This window comes from Opisthocomus hoazin, chromosome 21 (assembly GCF_030867145.1).
Source record: "Opisthocomus hoazin isolate bOpiHoa1 chromosome 21, bOpiHoa1.hap1, whole genome shotgun sequence".
NCBI lineage: Eukaryota > Metazoa > Chordata > Aves > Opisthocomiformes > Opisthocomidae > Opisthocomus > Opisthocomus hoazin.
The window spans coordinates 5,328,249-5,345,063 of NC_134434.1; the positions used below are offsets into that span (position 1 = coordinate 5,328,249).

At 40.8% G+C, this 16,815-nt stretch overlaps 1 protein-coding gene across 1 annotated transcript in view; it reads right to left on the reverse strand.

Moving 5' to 3' along the window:
* MYH10 (myosin heavy chain 10) overlaps window positions 1-16,815 on the reverse strand; it is a 106,834-nt gene that overhangs the window by 47,171 nt on the left and 42,848 nt on the right. The window contains exons 5-6 of the mRNA XM_075440658.1: window positions 8,535-8,637; window positions 2,442-2,471 (exon numbers count right to left, since the gene is read on the reverse strand). Coding sequence (XP_075296773.1) covers window positions 2,442-2,471; window positions 8,535-8,637 — 133 coding nt within the window. The remainder of the gene's footprint in view (window positions 1-2,441; window positions 2,472-8,534; window positions 8,638-16,815) is intronic.

Here is a 16,815-nt window from a genome sequence, read left to right on the forward strand (position 1 = left end):
TCTGCAATTTATATTCTAAAAATTTCCTACGTAAATGCATCAGAGAGCTAGAAAGCATTTGCTTACACCATTCCTCCCATTCCCCTTTCCCAACCATGCTGTCAGCTCCTGCTAAGACACCAAGTATAAAAATGAGAAGCTTGCTTACCATGCTGTACACAACTTGAAATAAACCACACTACGTATATTAAACGCAGCAAGCATGTCACAGCTTACATTTCAAATTCTAGCTATTCTGGAAAAGAAAGCACACCGACTTCAAAATTTGACTCCTTCACAGAACATCGTTGTGCCACTCGAAAGCATCTCACTGCAGCCACGCTTCGTCCATGCTTCAAAGTGCTTCTGTGTACCATAACCTTAATTTGGTTTTGCGCAGAGGAATTTCTGCAGTGCATCATAAAATAATTTTTCCCATTTGGCTGGAGAATGAGTAAAGTTCTTAGTAGCTCATTTTTACGATCATCTCTGAGGATTTGAATGAAATATTCAGTTGGGTCCTCAGATGTGGGTGAAAACAGTGAGGACAAACACAGCGATCACAGCCTAGCCAGCCTCTAGTTTGCACTCACAAGCAGCCTTGTAGCCATCACCACGAAACAGCAACCCTCCCACACTACGTTAAACGGCTTCGATTTAGTAGTTTTCAGCTTTAGATAGACTGCTTTACAGCCAAAAACTAACTCTCTTTTTTAGAAGCATTCAGTGCTTTGGAAAGAGTGTAAATTTGTCCTACAGGCATGTCTCCCGTGCAGGCATCTAAACAGAACTTGGAAAAAGCAGTATCATGGTATTGTGGAAAAAGTGAAGTCATGCAATACTTCATGCAGGGCAACATCAAGATAAGGACAGGTTATTGTCTCAGTTTCAGAAAAACCAGCATCCCAGTGATTCGGTTCGTTGTGAAGCCTGGGTGAGGCAGGGAAAACTACGTGCTACTCACATACAACATGGATCCACTCTGTAGTTCAAAATGACATTGAAACAGAAATGTTAATGATTATGGTTTATGCAATATCAACGCTTCTGGATTAGCATGTTTCCACCAATACATTTAAAATGTTTGCCAACAAACGGTTTATTTCAACCCTGACACACTAGCTCTAAGCAAAAGGAGGGTTAAACTAAACACTGCTCCGTCTATTTTTGGAACAGAGAAATATTTTTGTAAAAACCCTTAGAATTGACTGAGGTTTGCAAGGAGGGAGGATTAAGTCAAATACTAAGAATGTCTGTAACTTCTGAAAATGAGACCGTGGGCTCAGATGCATGATTGGGTTACCGAGGTTTAACGAGTTACCACACACTAGCAAAGGCATCACAGCTGTCCATAAGATTTTTTTGCTTCCAGTATACCAGACCTAACTTGAAGTGTCTTTTTATTATTTTCCTTTCCACTACAGTTTAAGTTGCAGTACAGTCAGCTTTCAGGAAAATGTAAGCAGAAGAATACAACCAGCTAAATTAACTCATGGTAGCTTCTTTAGTTACCAAGCCTTGCTTATACCATATGGAGCTGCTGCAAAGATTTTTCTTGATTTAAAACCTCGTGCCCATGAAAAAGGCATCACTTACCATCTCAGGTTAGAGCGCGGAGCATTTATCTTGCCTAACACATGGCACCAATTGTTTGTCTCCTTCTACAGCCTTACCCTAAATTTCCTCCTAACCCTCCTCCTTATGCTCCTTCCCAAGTCCGCTCCATAGCCCTAAGAGTACTGCAGCTCCTGCTCTCGTGCACAAAGGTGCCCTGGACCAGACTCACTACTGCTGCCCACAGAGAGAGGGGTTAGGGGAGCAGGAGAGATGCAGAGCTATCTGCACAGCAGTCCAGCCAACCCAAGGAATACGAGTAGTTGAAGCTCAAATGAGGAATCATTAATTTAGGCAACAACACTGAATAGGTACCACGTCGCTCACACCATTTATCCTAGAAAGTCAGGCGAAACACTTGACTTCAGAAGATGATTGGTTATGCCAAGCCTTTTACGCTTGAGATCAAAGTCTTTATCAGGTTATCTGAGAAACTATAAAAATATCCAGACAAAACAGCATGTTAATCAAAAGAATTTTGTAGCTTCCATTAATACATCTCTTTAGCACTTTATTTAATACCAAAAGAGCGTTTTGCACTCCCTCAGCAGCACATGAACCAAGTCTACACACAGCATATTGGAGAAGGTCAGCTAGAGAGAGGGTGAACCTCTTGCTTCAGGACTAACACCACTTGAAAATGGGGAGCAGTGCTTTGCAATGATGAGGAACTTGTAAGCTGCTCACTAGTCCACTCTCTCAAAGCCAGTTAAATATTTACAAAGTTTACTACTCACTGTATACCTCTACAAAGTTTCCCACATATTATAAATACAAGTTGACAGAAAATAGAAGAATATATATCAGTTCACCTACATAACTTTAAAAGCATAAAGAAAAACACTTGCCTGATGTTTCACGGGTTTAGGTGATTCGGGCTGTTCATTGCAAACAAACAAATGCATATGTTAGCAAGCAAACATTCCAGCTGCAAGTTACATCCCAAATTATTAAAGTCAGTAGGTTTAGGTTAACCATATACTCACTTCATAGAAACTGTTCAAGTTAATTTTAGAAAAGAAGTTATTTGCTCATCATTGCATGCGCAAAATACTAAAACCTGTGTTTATGCAAAGGACTAATTCCAAATAAAACACAAGATGATAGATGGACCTTGAGCAGCAGGGAAAAAGGACAAGAGTTTAATTAGTCATGCACTGCTTTCCACAGTTTTGACAAACAACAACAAAAATAAACCCACAACACCAAGTAACTGTCTCGACAGCCTTAGTCACTGCAAGGTGTTTTTGTATGAATAAGATCATCACTATTTTTCAAAAAATCAAAAAGGTTATGAAAGAACCAAGAGGAAAGCAATACCTACAGAGCCTGTGGCTTTGTTTTTGCCCTGTACTTCAAGTACTTAAGAAAGGCAATCCTACAATCGAGACAGAAGCTTTCTTTCAAGAATTACTGTCCACATGAGAAGCAAAGTCTTAAAAAACTGGAATACCTTTAACTTTTGCCAGAAAAAAGGGTAAATGGAACATGAGTGTAATAAAGCAAAATAAAAAAATCCCCAACATCCAAATTTGCAGTTTCTGCAGAAACGCAGAAATTTTCAATTCCCCTATTCCCTTGTCTCAGTCAGCAAATTTAACAATCTTGAGCTTCACACCAGAGAGCCTAGGGAGAAAACGCGGTGGTGAAACTCAGACCACGAGAAATTTTCACACCAAGACAGACGCACACTTCTTCTGTTTATGTCTACTAATTTAAATAACTAGCAACGAGCACTGTTTTAGTGCAGAATAACAGGTTTTGACAGAGTTCTGTAAAGCAGCTAGCAAAGGTTTGGTTTACTCAGCTAAGTGATGTGAATTTTGCAAAGCTGCATCATACCTGCTCAGAAAACAACTCAGGATCTAAAAATAAGGTTAGATGTTTCAGTATGAAGCTACCGCTCCTTCCGAAATCACTGGAGAAGGATAGGTACACCTGGGAACTTAAGAGGCATTTCCTTTGCTTATCTTCAGACAGGACAGACTGCTCCCTCAGGGTGTCCATTTCTGTCCTCACTTAGAAACAGAACGGAACATAATCAGACACACACTTAACTTCTGTGTTTCAATTAGGGCAGTTAAAGCTCATCTGGGAAATCCTCACCAAGGGGAGCTTCAGTCTGAATGAGCCTACCCATGATCCTGTACTTCAAAGCCAATTATATTTCTTCTGAAATTCATAAAACAGATTAAACAATTTAGTATTTCAGCTACAAAGGCAAATGCAGTCACTGAAAGCCATCATTAACCTGCAAGTACCAGTAATTATGTTACGGTTGAACTCGATGACCTTAAAGGTCTTTTCCAGCTTAAGTGATTCTATGCTTCTATTTCTGAAGCTTAAAACGGCACCACCTAGAAAGCTGAATTTTAGTGACAATAAGAGTGGGTTTGGGGTATGAAGGCTTTGAGGAGCAGGGAAGTGAACAAAAGTCTAATTCCATTCACCTGAACCAGAGGTACACAGTACCAGAATGCCTAGAACTGGATACAGCAGTGGTAGATGGATGCAGTTATTTATACAACTTTACTTCACACACTACCACGATGGAACACACCTGCCCATTTCAGGTATCTGACCATGAATAGGGTCCAGGTATGTCCACAGTCCAGCTTAGAGTACCCCCTTAACCTCACGCAGCCTGGAGAACCTGCAAGTTCATGGCAGCCCCCAGACAGTGAGTGACAACCAGCACTTTTCCTTCTTTTGGAAAGCTGTGTATGCAAACTTTTTTTTAGTTATTCCTACATTTTGCACTGACTTCCCTCCCCATTCAAAAACACAAAGTTTCTAAACTAAAGCAGAGCCCAAGAGTCAGAATTAGGACTCATTACTTAACCATATTAAAGCAGCTCTAACACATGCATTAACACGATTTCATTCTTTTCTCTCTTTCCCATGCCACTTAGTGCACACAGGATTGATGAGCCACAAAGCCAAGTAGTTTAGAAGACTCTGTTTACTCCCTACCCTCCTTGCTTAATCTGTCAAAAACCCTCTCTGGACACGAGTCCCCCCCTCCACTCACCAGTTACCTATCCTTGTTCTCTTCCTCGCCCTTTCATTCTAAATAACCTTTTCTCCACACCACCTGAGTCTACAGAGGAATAATTGACAGCAAAGGCAAGAGAGGCTCCTATGCTGGCCTAGGAGCATGGGATAGCTGACCAGACCAACAGATACCAGTGTGGGTCACCTTTGGTCTGAGATGCCCAGGCTAAAGCACAATGGTTGCCTTTAGAAAGCTGGTCCATGTATGACCTGGTTAACAACCGAATAAACCACAATATGCCTGGTGCAGATAAAATATTCAGATTTACTGGTAAAGTTCTTAACACTACCACCCCACTCCCCCCAAATTCATTAGAGCGCAGATGTGTTGGATGTGAAGCTAAAGCTTCCAGTTATTTACAACAGATATCTTCCATCTTTTCTCCCTTGCTGCGCACCAACTAGAACTGTACACGTGTTAGTTCTGATGCTCAACCAAGCACACTGCAGACAAGGATTCAGGCTCACTTTCATTCCACCTTCAGTCTATAGATGAGCCTGTTCATAACTCACTGCCATGCGCTTCTCCCTTCTCTCCATCACCTGACTCTAGAAAGCCCAGACTCAATTCCTAATTTAAGGGACTACCCTAGTCTCACCTAGCTCTGCCAAGTCCCACAAGCACTAAAGCTTCTCTTCTACCTTTTTACCACCACCACCCACCCACATTTCCTAGCACCGTGCCCAAGACAATACCTTTAACATTCTTTGTGATTAAACAGAAATGAGACAGTGTGGCTACAGATTCAAACACTCAAAAACTAGGAAACGTTAGTATTCAGGCTGTTCGGCGCTGTAATTCCACCCTCCGTGGTTACACTGTGTTACTGGCTCCGTTCCCCACAGGACCCCTGCCTGGGGATGACGTGCCAAGGGCTACGCAGGACTCCCCTGCAGGCACACAGCCACCAGCTGTGATGAAACAGGGCGGCTGGGAAAGAAAAGTGTCACAGACAAACAGCTGAATGCCAGACACAAGAAGGCTGTTGAAGCGATGAGTAGAGCTCCTATGTGATGCTCCTTGCATAAGCCAAACATTTCACAGCCAGTGCCGCTGGCGAACGTACGTGGTGAGTACTTGTGGCATGGCAGACCATTACTGTTACTCTGGCCATGGCCTGAGGTGTCAAACTGGGGGCTGCGTTTGTTTGTAATACTTCTACAGCACCCCGTAAAGGTTTGCCTGTCAGGCAAAAGAGACAAAGTTAACCCTACACTTCAGAATGGTGTCGGGAAGATAATTATTCATTCATCAGCATACAAATTGTTCATAAAAAAAATCCATGCAACTTTCAGAAGTCTCAGTAATATGCATAGCACTGATAATTATTCGTTACAGGATGGATAAAAGTAAATCCATGACTTGCTGTCTATTTAACAAGCCTGTTTAGCATCATCTTTGTGCACAGGTCAGTGCAAAGGCTGTACAGATGGATACTACGGATCACCACCAGCCCTCTACAGTTTTCTAATGTATATGTGAACAGGAACAAGTTAGGGCTGCATAAATATAACCAATTCTGACACTTCCTAACTTTTGAGTGTTAGGTGTGTAGATTAGACATTCTTCATCTGCAGTATATAAATAAAAATTAATTGTTACAGAAGCGAGACTCATTTGTATTTTCAAAATGGTTTAGGTTACATGAACATTTTGCATTTTTCATAAACATATACTTAATTCAGTGCTTACTATAGCAGTGCATTGAATGAAGCGCACAATCAAAGTATCAAACTTCTATTCAGGACACTAGCCTATTCTTTTTACTGTGTCTGAACTATGTTTTACAAAGAATAAAAACTTTTCCAGTCTTCATCGTGACAGTCTTCGATGGCTCATGAAGCAGCTGATTACACCCACCACCTTAAACTCCTGTCCCATTTGATCACGCTGCTAAGTAGAGAATTAGATTCCAGTTCAACCAGCAACTTCAACAGAATTAGCCAGCACTGCATTAGACTGAGCAACTCATCCTTCCCTTCACCAACATCTTCCACCCCAGCTTTTTTCTGTGCCTTCACTTCATATCAGTTATGCAGCCACGCAACAAACAGAGGAAACTTGTTTCATCTAAAGCCAGATGGACTTCATTTCTTCCCCATGAGGGTGGTGAAACACTGGTCCAGGTTGCCCAGAGAAGCTGTGGCTGCCCCCTCCCTGGCAGGGTTCAAGGCCAGGTTGGATGGAGCTGTGAGCAACCTGGGCTGGTGGAAGATGTCCCTGCTGATGGCAGGGGGGTTGGAACCAGATGATCTTTAAGGTCCTTTCCAACCCAAACCATTCTATGATTCTATGACTTTCAGAACAGTAGTTTGAGCCTGCAGTCTCCAAGCCCAGTGAGTGGCCACAGGAATTGTTACGATGACAAAACTCAAAAAGGGGACTACTTTTAGCACAGGTACTGGCACAAAGTGCTTATGGAAACACAGCCAAACAAACAAGGAGTACTTTTTAAACCCCTATTTTTGACTGTTTAAGTGGTTAAGCACAGGAAAAGTTTTGCAGAAAGGTTGTATAATCTTCATCACACAAGGTTTTCAAAACTCAGCTTTAAAGGGAAGCATATTTTGAAAGGAGGCTCGACAAAAGGCTCACATAAGTCTCTTCAACCTGGTGCATTCCAAGCTGTCAATAGTGTGTTTAGAAGTACTTGGTATACAAACTCTGTGCAGTTCCATTCTCTGCATAATTCCCTTCCCCCAAAAAAAGTTGTAGGCAATTATACTCCTGTAGAAATTTTAAAAACACTAGTTTTGTTCAAGGCTGCACAGCCATAAATCCAAGAATATTTATAAATCGAAACCCACACAGAAAACAAGTTCTGAAGGATGACTTTCTAAATAGCCTTCCGCAGAGCCATGTATTCCCCTAGCACATGACAATGCCATAAACATACAGCTAATGCTGCCGACACTCCAGTCACAGCATCCTCCTAAGGCCTCCAAATCTATCTGCAGAGCAATCTTTCCCTCTCTCCAGCTTCAAATTCTTGCTTTTTTTTCTTCACAGACTGGTCAAAAGTCCTCTCCTGGTTTTCTAGGAGTTTGAGTCTTGACACATTCCAGAATATCTTAATATTAAGTGTTATACACTAGAAATTACAGAAGCTGATGCTTCTGAGTCTGATATAGTTTGAAAACTTCCAACCACATACGCCAGTATTGAATATAGCAAGCCACTTGCTTCTAGCAAGTTGAATTAATATTCCACTGCAAAGAGATCCAAGTACTCATAGCAACAGATATTCAAACCCATCCATATCTTGTAAAGCAAAATATTGATAAAAACTCATTGTGAATTTTGAAGTCTAGCAGTAAATCTGAAGAAAGTTCTACATAAATCAGTTAGTGACAAGTTACCAAAAAACCCAAGACTCTGACATAAGTGCATATGCTTTTGTCTGTAATGTAATAAAACTAGAGCTTTTTATTAGCTGCTCGCTTGTAGACATATCAAGTCTACAGCAGCTTTGAAGCTTGATGATTTTTCCTATCTACAAGATAATTTTTGAAAGAACAGAAAGCTTGTTCACAAATATAGTACTGAAAACTGCATCTGTGGGAACTAAATTCACTAAGACTTGCCCAAGTTAATTAAATTTTTGGAAAACTGGCATACACTGCATCAGAAAGCTTTGATACCGTTCCTAGTTACAATGGTTGCATAAAGCCTTTAATTTCAGAAGAGAAGTTAAACAGCTAACATTAACTGGAAATTTTAATGTAACTGCTCATTTCAGCCCCTACTAAAGAGAAAATAACGGTTGAGAAGATTATGTAGATTACATTACAGCTTATCTTTAATAAAAAAGTTATGGTTTTTATAAAAGCAAAGATGGTAGTTTTCAAAAAGAACAATAAATAAATGATAAAATATCCCAACTTACGGGAATATTATGGTCCTTTCTTCCTTTATGGGAGGAAGCAACATGAGCAAGGTATTGAATAACCTTCTTCGTGTTTTCAGTCTTCCCAGCACCAGATTCACCTCTGCAAAACATTTCAGACATTTTCCTCAAAACTAATTTTCAACAACTTATGAAACCTTTGTTTAAAGCAACCTCATTTCATTCCATTTACGGCTTTGACTACACAACAGACCTTCACTAACTGTCTAGAACAAAAAGCACTGATGTTGCAGGGAACTACATGGTGTTTGTTTAAAATACTTTCTTCATCCTAAAGATCATCTTAGCATTAAGATGTTGATACAATGCATCACATTAGTGTGATTAAAAGCTTTTTGCTATGTGCCTGAATTCCTGTGTTAAGTAACAAGAAACAGCCCTGTCCTCTGCCTTGATCACAAGTCCAGAGACAGATTTATTCAGAGTGCAGAGACATATATATTAGTTTTCTTAAAATCATTATACACACACACTTTTATATTTAGCATCATTTTAATATATTGTATATACCAGGAGCTGGTTATGAGTATTACCAAGTTGATGGAAACATTCAGTATCTTTAGAAGCCAGTTTCAAAGTACAGTAAAACATATTTTAAAGAAATAGATTCTTTGCACTGCTTATCACAGACTCTTAGCTAGTTAAAAAATATATTTCTGGCCACATGGCTACATGAATTCATTAAGAAATGAATTTATTAGTGCAGAGTGGTACAGTACACAGATAAATAAAGACAGCAAATGCACATTTAATTCTTAAGACGGAGGTAGAGTTAAAGCAGAACATGTTTAGACAGAATTTATTGTAGTGTTTACATACATGATATTGTAGGCAGGAAGCGTGACTAAGTTCATATCACTATAATTACAAATGATGTTACTACAGCTCTTTTTAAAAAAATAAAAATTAGGTCTTGTCTTCAGATAAGTCCACACACGTCAATGGGATTACCAGGTCTCACTTAGCCATGATTAACTGGCAGTAAATTACTGGAGAAAGATCCCATTTCAAGCGAGACAGTGACTGCCACTAGCAACTCTGACAGGTGTGAAGCAGAAAAGCATTTCATTACAGGGATTTGTGTGGAAAAAGTCAAAGTAGTTCCATCATTCAACAGTCCTTCAGAAATTAAAGATTGGAAACCAACTACTTTAAGAATGACAAGTGTACATTTTGCATGCTTGCATACTTCTCAGCTAAGATACTCAGAACAGCAATGTTAATTTAGCAGGGGGAGTTTAAGCACATTCTTGCAGTCTTCACCTTCCTCCACCATGCTGCATACATCAGTTTTGTAGCTAGTCTGCATTCACTTGGGTATTTAGTACCTTCAGACCTGCACTTCTTGATCAGATAGGCAGCTTAGAAGCATCCCTATCCTCACATTACACTTAACCTCTGCAAAAATGAGACAATATAGCACTTGAAATTTTAACTTTGCATATACAGAAATGATATCACCCCAGATGTTCAAAGAGAATGGACTCTAAAACAATCTCATTTCTTCTTACTTTCTAACCCTCTCAAATGATGGAAAGCCCACGGGACAGCTGCGCTAGCAGAGGTGACCTCTCGCTATGAGGTGGCCATATGTGCACTCCTCCACCCATGAGCAAGCAGCAATGGAGACTGAGGAAGTGCACTCACAGCAGTTTAGCAAACCCATCACGGAAAAGCAGCCTACAAGAGCTAGGTACAAACTTCAGGTGAAACAGCTTATCTGTCTGACCTGACAGAACAGTATCAGTCCCTAGGTTTTGCAGGAGAAAACTTTTAACTGAAAACACTAAAAAAAAAAAGTTGATTCTGCAGACAAGCTATGGGATATTTATCACAGCCTCAGTTACCAAGTTGTGACCTGCAATACTAGAGGGTTAATCAAGGCACCTGATTTTACTGATGGCATTTGCTTCTCAGAAGCAACTACATCAACCTGTCCAAAACCATTTTGTTCCATTGTTCCTCATAAGACAAACATCACTGAAAAATAATACAGAATACCAGAGATTAAAAATCACTGTGCTCAATTAGTCAAAACTTTCCAGTGATTGAGAGAGTAGTTCCTTGAAACTTGTTGACTATGCTAGCTTTGCTCATTGCATGGGAAAACTTGGAAGGTATTACTTGAAGAGCTGGTTACAAAGAAGATTACTCTGAGAATTAGCTAATGGATAACTCGGTTTCCTTTTTGCCAAGATACCATCGATGTGCAACACAAACTGGGTGTACTTTGGGACCGCTACAAGTGGAAGAACACACTTTGACTCTTAATGAAAAATCCCATTTCTACCCAGGCCAGAGTCTCCACATACAAGACAAATGTGAAGACTGACAAGCAGGAATAAAAGACCTCAGGTGCCAATATAGTCTCCCTTTTACTACAGTGTTTACATTAACATAATTCATGACTTCAAGCAATATAATAATATAACAAAAGCAGTCTTGCCTGTTTCTAGATGTGTATTAAAATATGCTTAATGCTAAAACTATTCTAGCATATAAGAGAAGCAAGAAGAGTAGTACAGCAAAATATACATTTACGTTTTAAAACAATACCGTTTGTTCTAACTGTCATCAGAGCTTGGGAACGCATTATTGGTTGTGCCTTTAAAATTGCACAAAATCTTTTCTGCCAAATCATAGAAACAAAGTTTATCAAAATTTAAAGGAGGAAAATCTACTCTGACACATCCAGTGACGAGAAAATAGTAGAATAAATACAGTCCAGATGTCGACTTTCTAGAAGGGCAGCACACATTGGAAGAGTCCAGTAATCAAAGGATTTTCTGGCATATGCACCAGTAAAGCTTCATACAGCACAGGAAGGTCGAAAGCTTGCAATACATTCCTTTTGCTAAAAAGCCTTTAAATCTAATAGTGATTTTTTTTTCTCGAGAAAGTCTTTATGCAAGTTCTCATTCAAAAGCAACGCTAATGGATGTTATCATCCTAGTTCTCCTCTCCCTGGAGCTTACAAGTATGCCAAATATTTCCTGCAGGACAGAGTGTTAGATAGCTCTGCTGCCATATACTAGAAAAGAATTAGAAGATTTAGGATTAAGTCCTTTTCATTTACAGAAATAATGACATCTGCGTACTTTAGTTCTTTCCTAGGAGTGCAAACACACAGATTATAAAAATAAATTAAAATCTACCTCTATCAACCTGCCCAAAAAAGGTAAACTTTTAGTAACACTATGTACAATATTTATGGAATGGAGATTGTATCACGAAGCTAAAGATTAACTTTTTCAAAACCTTGTTTTAATACAACTCAATTAATATGTTACCATAAATTAAACAACCAAAACCCTTGGCTGAGATCCTAGCCTTACTTCAGTCAATGGCAGCTTTGCTAATGACTTCAGTAAGGTCGTAATTTCACCTGCTTTATTTCAGTCTCAATTCCACTACCACTAGAAACAAAACCTTACCAGCCCGAATTCAAATGCTGTATCAACTCCAGCCAGGGGCTACGGCAAACAGCACATCCAAGCAAGCAAACCGTGCTTAGCAATAGCCTCAAGCTGGAGGTACAAGGTTATTCCATCAATTAACTGAAGGATCTCTCCATTACAAACTACATTACAGAGACAGGTCAAGGAAAGTCTAACAGTCGCTGGTAAATTGATGCAGTATCTAGAATTAAAGCTTTTTTCCCTAGAGCAGCAAAAGCTTCTGCTCTGAAGCAGCTTCAAACACATTTAAAATACAAAAAGCTCAGCTGGCATAAGCACTTTGAAGTTTCTACATGGTTTTAAATTCATTGCGTGTAAAGCTATAGGGTCCTTTCCAATAAAGGAAAGTACTTTTCAGGCAAATTTATCTCAGCTACAATTTGGTTAGCAAAAATTAGTGACTGACTTCTCAACCAGCTGCAATTTCCCCCCCGAGCAACTTGAGCCCAGATCTTGCACAGAAGTAAAAGGCGTTTCCTCTGCTGAACAGATCGCCATCGAGAAAACAAGTAAAGCAAACATAGCGGGAGAGGACTCGCAGGTCATAAAGCAAATCAGCAACACGCAGGAACGGAAGCCAGTCTCCTGACTTCCAGGAGAACAGCATGCTCTTCCCATGCGGCCCACTTCTAATGGCAGTTGTTATTCCACGAACAGGTCAAACGCCTGCCTGGGAAAGACGCTGTTCTAAAGGAAAAGGGTAGCAAAACAGTTGCTTTTCTTATTGTCAGGCAGGTTTGCAACATCTGCACATCTTCTTGTGACAGCTACAGTGTTTTGGTTTCAGCTGCCGCCGGCAACAAAAGCGCCACGCGGCCGCCCATCCCCCCGCCGGCGTGCGGAGGAGAATGGAAAGAAACAGGCAGAAACCGGTGAGTCGGGATAAGGGCAGTTTAACAGAACAGCAAACAGAGGGAACAGGAACAACAACGATAGAGATAAGGAGAAAACACGACAAAAAACAGACCCGCTCTCTCAGACCGCGCCGGCGCCGCACGCTCCCGAGCCGCGAGAGAGTTCTCGCCGAGCCGCCCCCCCCACCGAACCCAGTGTGACTCACAGGGTATGGAACACCGGGCTCTGTTCGGCCAGGTGGGGTCAGCCCCCACCCCCCGGCTGTGCCCCTTCCTGGAGTCCGGTGAAAATTAACCCTGTTCTGGCCAAACCCAGGACATACAGCACTCAGCACTGGCAGGACAAGGCAACACCACCACCTCTTCCTGAACTGGTAAATGAGTTTCTGGATTTTAGGGAAGTCTTAACTAGTTTGAAATTCCTTACTGAAATCGCACTGCGAGAACTGGCACCCTTCCACCACCACCCAGCTAGCCGTTAATGTCACTAGCAGATCAGGGGCTCCGCAGAACGTGCAGTGTAGTGCTGCGAGTCACGTAGACAGAAGGACACAAAATGACACATGCAAAGAAAGCTTTAAAATTCAAAGACAGACTTCCCTTCCTCTTGCTACCTTTGCACAAAGTCTACTGCAAGCTAACAATATTTGCAAAGATAAACATCTGGAGTATATTAGGATGGTCAGATGCAGTTAGTGTCATCTGTCCCATTACAGATCATATCTGTGACTTAAATTGCTGAAAAACTAACCCAAGCAGCCAGTATTTTCCATGCTGAGGGCCTGGATCACTCAAGCCTTTCCTCTGCCCTAGGAGTTTCAGTCTATTTCTATCATTCCTGATCACCAACAAGCTCTGGGATCAGAAAATCATCTGGAAGCAGAAGCAAAGAAGCAGCACCACCACCTTGACACATGGGCAAGTTCTCCTCATACCAGACTTCCCAAGACACAGGAATCCTGACCTGCTGCTCACGGGTCCTGTGGCCAGCAGTGCCTTGTTTCATACACAGCAACCACTTACATAAAGCACCAAAACATGGAAGTCTGCACTTAAATTGTTTGTAGGAGAAAGTGACTGCGTAAGAGCCCCGACAATTGTCTTTTGTCCTTCTCACAACAGCAGTTGCAATGAACAGAAGAGACACTTATTCTCAGACACAACTGAGCAGATCTTCCGCCAGCTACAAATTAACAGCTATTTACAGTCAAGACCTGTAATTAAAAGGATGTCTTAATTACCTGGCTAATTTTCTGAAACAAAGAGGTATAACTGATAGTTTGGACTAGCGAAGAAGAGTCCCTAATTGGCTTTACTATTTACAAGGCTGCTTTATAGCTCCTTCATTTCTCTCTAGATGCTTCACATCATCTCAACACCAGTTGTCTAGGGAATGCTACAAGCTGGACTCTAGCCAGAGGTTGTATACAAAAATGCTTGGCATTTGCTGCTGTTGTCCTTTAATAAGCAGCCTCTATTCCCTCCACACCCCACCACTCCTACTGAAGCCAATTCAGATTAGATATCCTTGTAGGGCTGCATGCATCTGCTAAATGACTGTTTATCAAGCCCAGTCTCAGTTTTGAGAATACCATACACTTGTGGTAGGATTCTCCAATTTAGAACATACTAGCTTTAAAAAGTGCAGTGCAGCACATTTTCATATTTGACTTTTGAAAAGTTGCTTTGCAGCTAAAGACAAAGCCACGAAAGGTTTGAATATTTCTCAGATTCCTTCTATACCACAACAGAAATTTCTTCATTATGGTCATCAACCTCCAGCAGCCTGGCATGCCCATTTAACATTAACACACAGAAATAATCAAAGAGAAACAACAAAACTTAGCAAAACATCAGCAACTGCAGCTTCTAAAAGAAAAAAAAGTCTGCAAAGCTGTTCATCACAACTTCACATCTTACAGAAATGAAAGAACATAGTGAGTTACGTGCACATTGCAAAGGCAGCACCACTTCTCTGGAATTGATTTTTTATGGATGCTGGGCTAATACAGGCTGATAATGTACTTACAAGCTAGCAGGAACATGAAGTTGCTGGAACTACATATGCTTTCCTTTCTTTTCAACAAACTAAGAATTTACAGACAGATCCTAAACAAATTACCATTTGCACTCCAACCAAGAGGGACCGATTAGATGGAAGTTAGCCAAGTCTAGCTTCCCAGAGAAGTGCTGGTTTTGGGGGTTGCTCATTTGCTTTTTATTTGAAAACTTGATAAACTACAAAGCAGCAGAGCGCTCCAGCAACCTTACTGACAATTTGCTAGTGGTTAGCATCCCAAGATTCAACCATCCAGCTTCAAAACTAAGAAGAAATTATCACCATTATTGTTCGTTCAGCTCTCCCACCTCATCATTAACCTGGCAATCATCTGGCTTCCACCAGCGTCTGATAAATTGTCCATTAGATTCAGCAACTGCAGGTGTATGTGCCTGTGCACGTATTTGGGTTATTCAGTTGGTGAAAGGCCAAAGGGCCCGTAAGAAATCATATCCCCACTACCTAAGGAAATCAGGGTTATGCTGCGGAGCAGACAGAGTCCTTCCAGACATGGGAAAATGACTTTGGTTCGCTCTGAGAACAGCCTCTCTATACTAAGTAATTTCATCAAAAAGCTTCTCCTACAAACTCTTCCTGGGGCTCAAGTACTATCCAATTCCCAAGAACAGATGTGGCTGGTGGAAAGTGAGGAGCATAACAAAACAAATGAAAAAGATCAGAAGAAAGGAAGTCAGCTCATAAATATCCATAAATTTATATGCCACTAACTCAGAATAAAGCCCCGTAGACTAGTCTCCTCAGCAATGAAATTGTCTATATTTGGTTCCTTTAAAGATGGAGAGTGGAAAGGGAAGAGAATGGAAGGTAACAAAAAAGAGAGGAAGAAGCCACACCATTTTATGTTCAGAGCCAACTCTTCTTTCTCCAGCAAGAGCAGGAAGTCATTTATGTCATCAAATCTGCACTGGAGAACTGAATTACAGCCACATCAGCTGGCAATCTGAGCAATACCCTACCGAAGAACCAGCTTCCATGTTAGGTGAAGGACATTATGTTCTGTTGAGACAAGCATCCAGAGAATGCAGCAGCGGAGGGTATTCTCCCCTCCTGGTATTAAGCTTGACTTTGAAAAAATATTACTAACTTTAAGATCACCAGTTTATGCAAAACTCCTCATTTTTAGGGCACATCAGAACCCAAACTCCTCATGGAATGTCAGCAGGTGATGAAGTTAAGACAGGAAGCCTCCAAGTAATCCCACTACTTTCAAAATGAGATGTGATGAGACGCATGCTTGGAGAACCGTTCATCAGGCTAGCCCACTCCACACAGTGCATTTAGATGAATGCCTGTATCCGCAGCACTTCAATGGAATACATGCTATTCTTCAGCACAATTCTCTTTGAGGGAAGAAAGATTAGGATTATTCTCAGCAAACTGTATACCTCGAAGATCCACCTGCATATATATATACATATACGTATACTGCTGAACAGACCTGGATCATTAGGCCCTGCTACTCCTGAAGCAAAGTGTGAACAAATCTCCATGTGTCTACATAATATCTGAGATAGGACATTCTTTAATGAAGCTACAAAAGTGGTTTAACTATTTTAAAAGATACACTAAACACTCTTGCAGTTTCATGACCTGTCTGGACACAGCTAGCTATTTACTACAACAGTGACTGCACGAAGGTAACTGCAGGCCTTTCAGGCGAACCAGACTGGTATTTCCTAAAGATCTAGACAGGTGAAGACAATGAAACAGCCTCAGCCCCAGATTTAAGTCACACACTTTCATGCCTAGGGTAAAAAACACCATGTGTACCAGATATAAATCAGGATTCAGTTGTCAGTTGAGTCCAGAATGATCAAAAGCTTAAGGTCATCTTGCAGGTGAAGTAATAACAGTATTAAAGAAAAAAG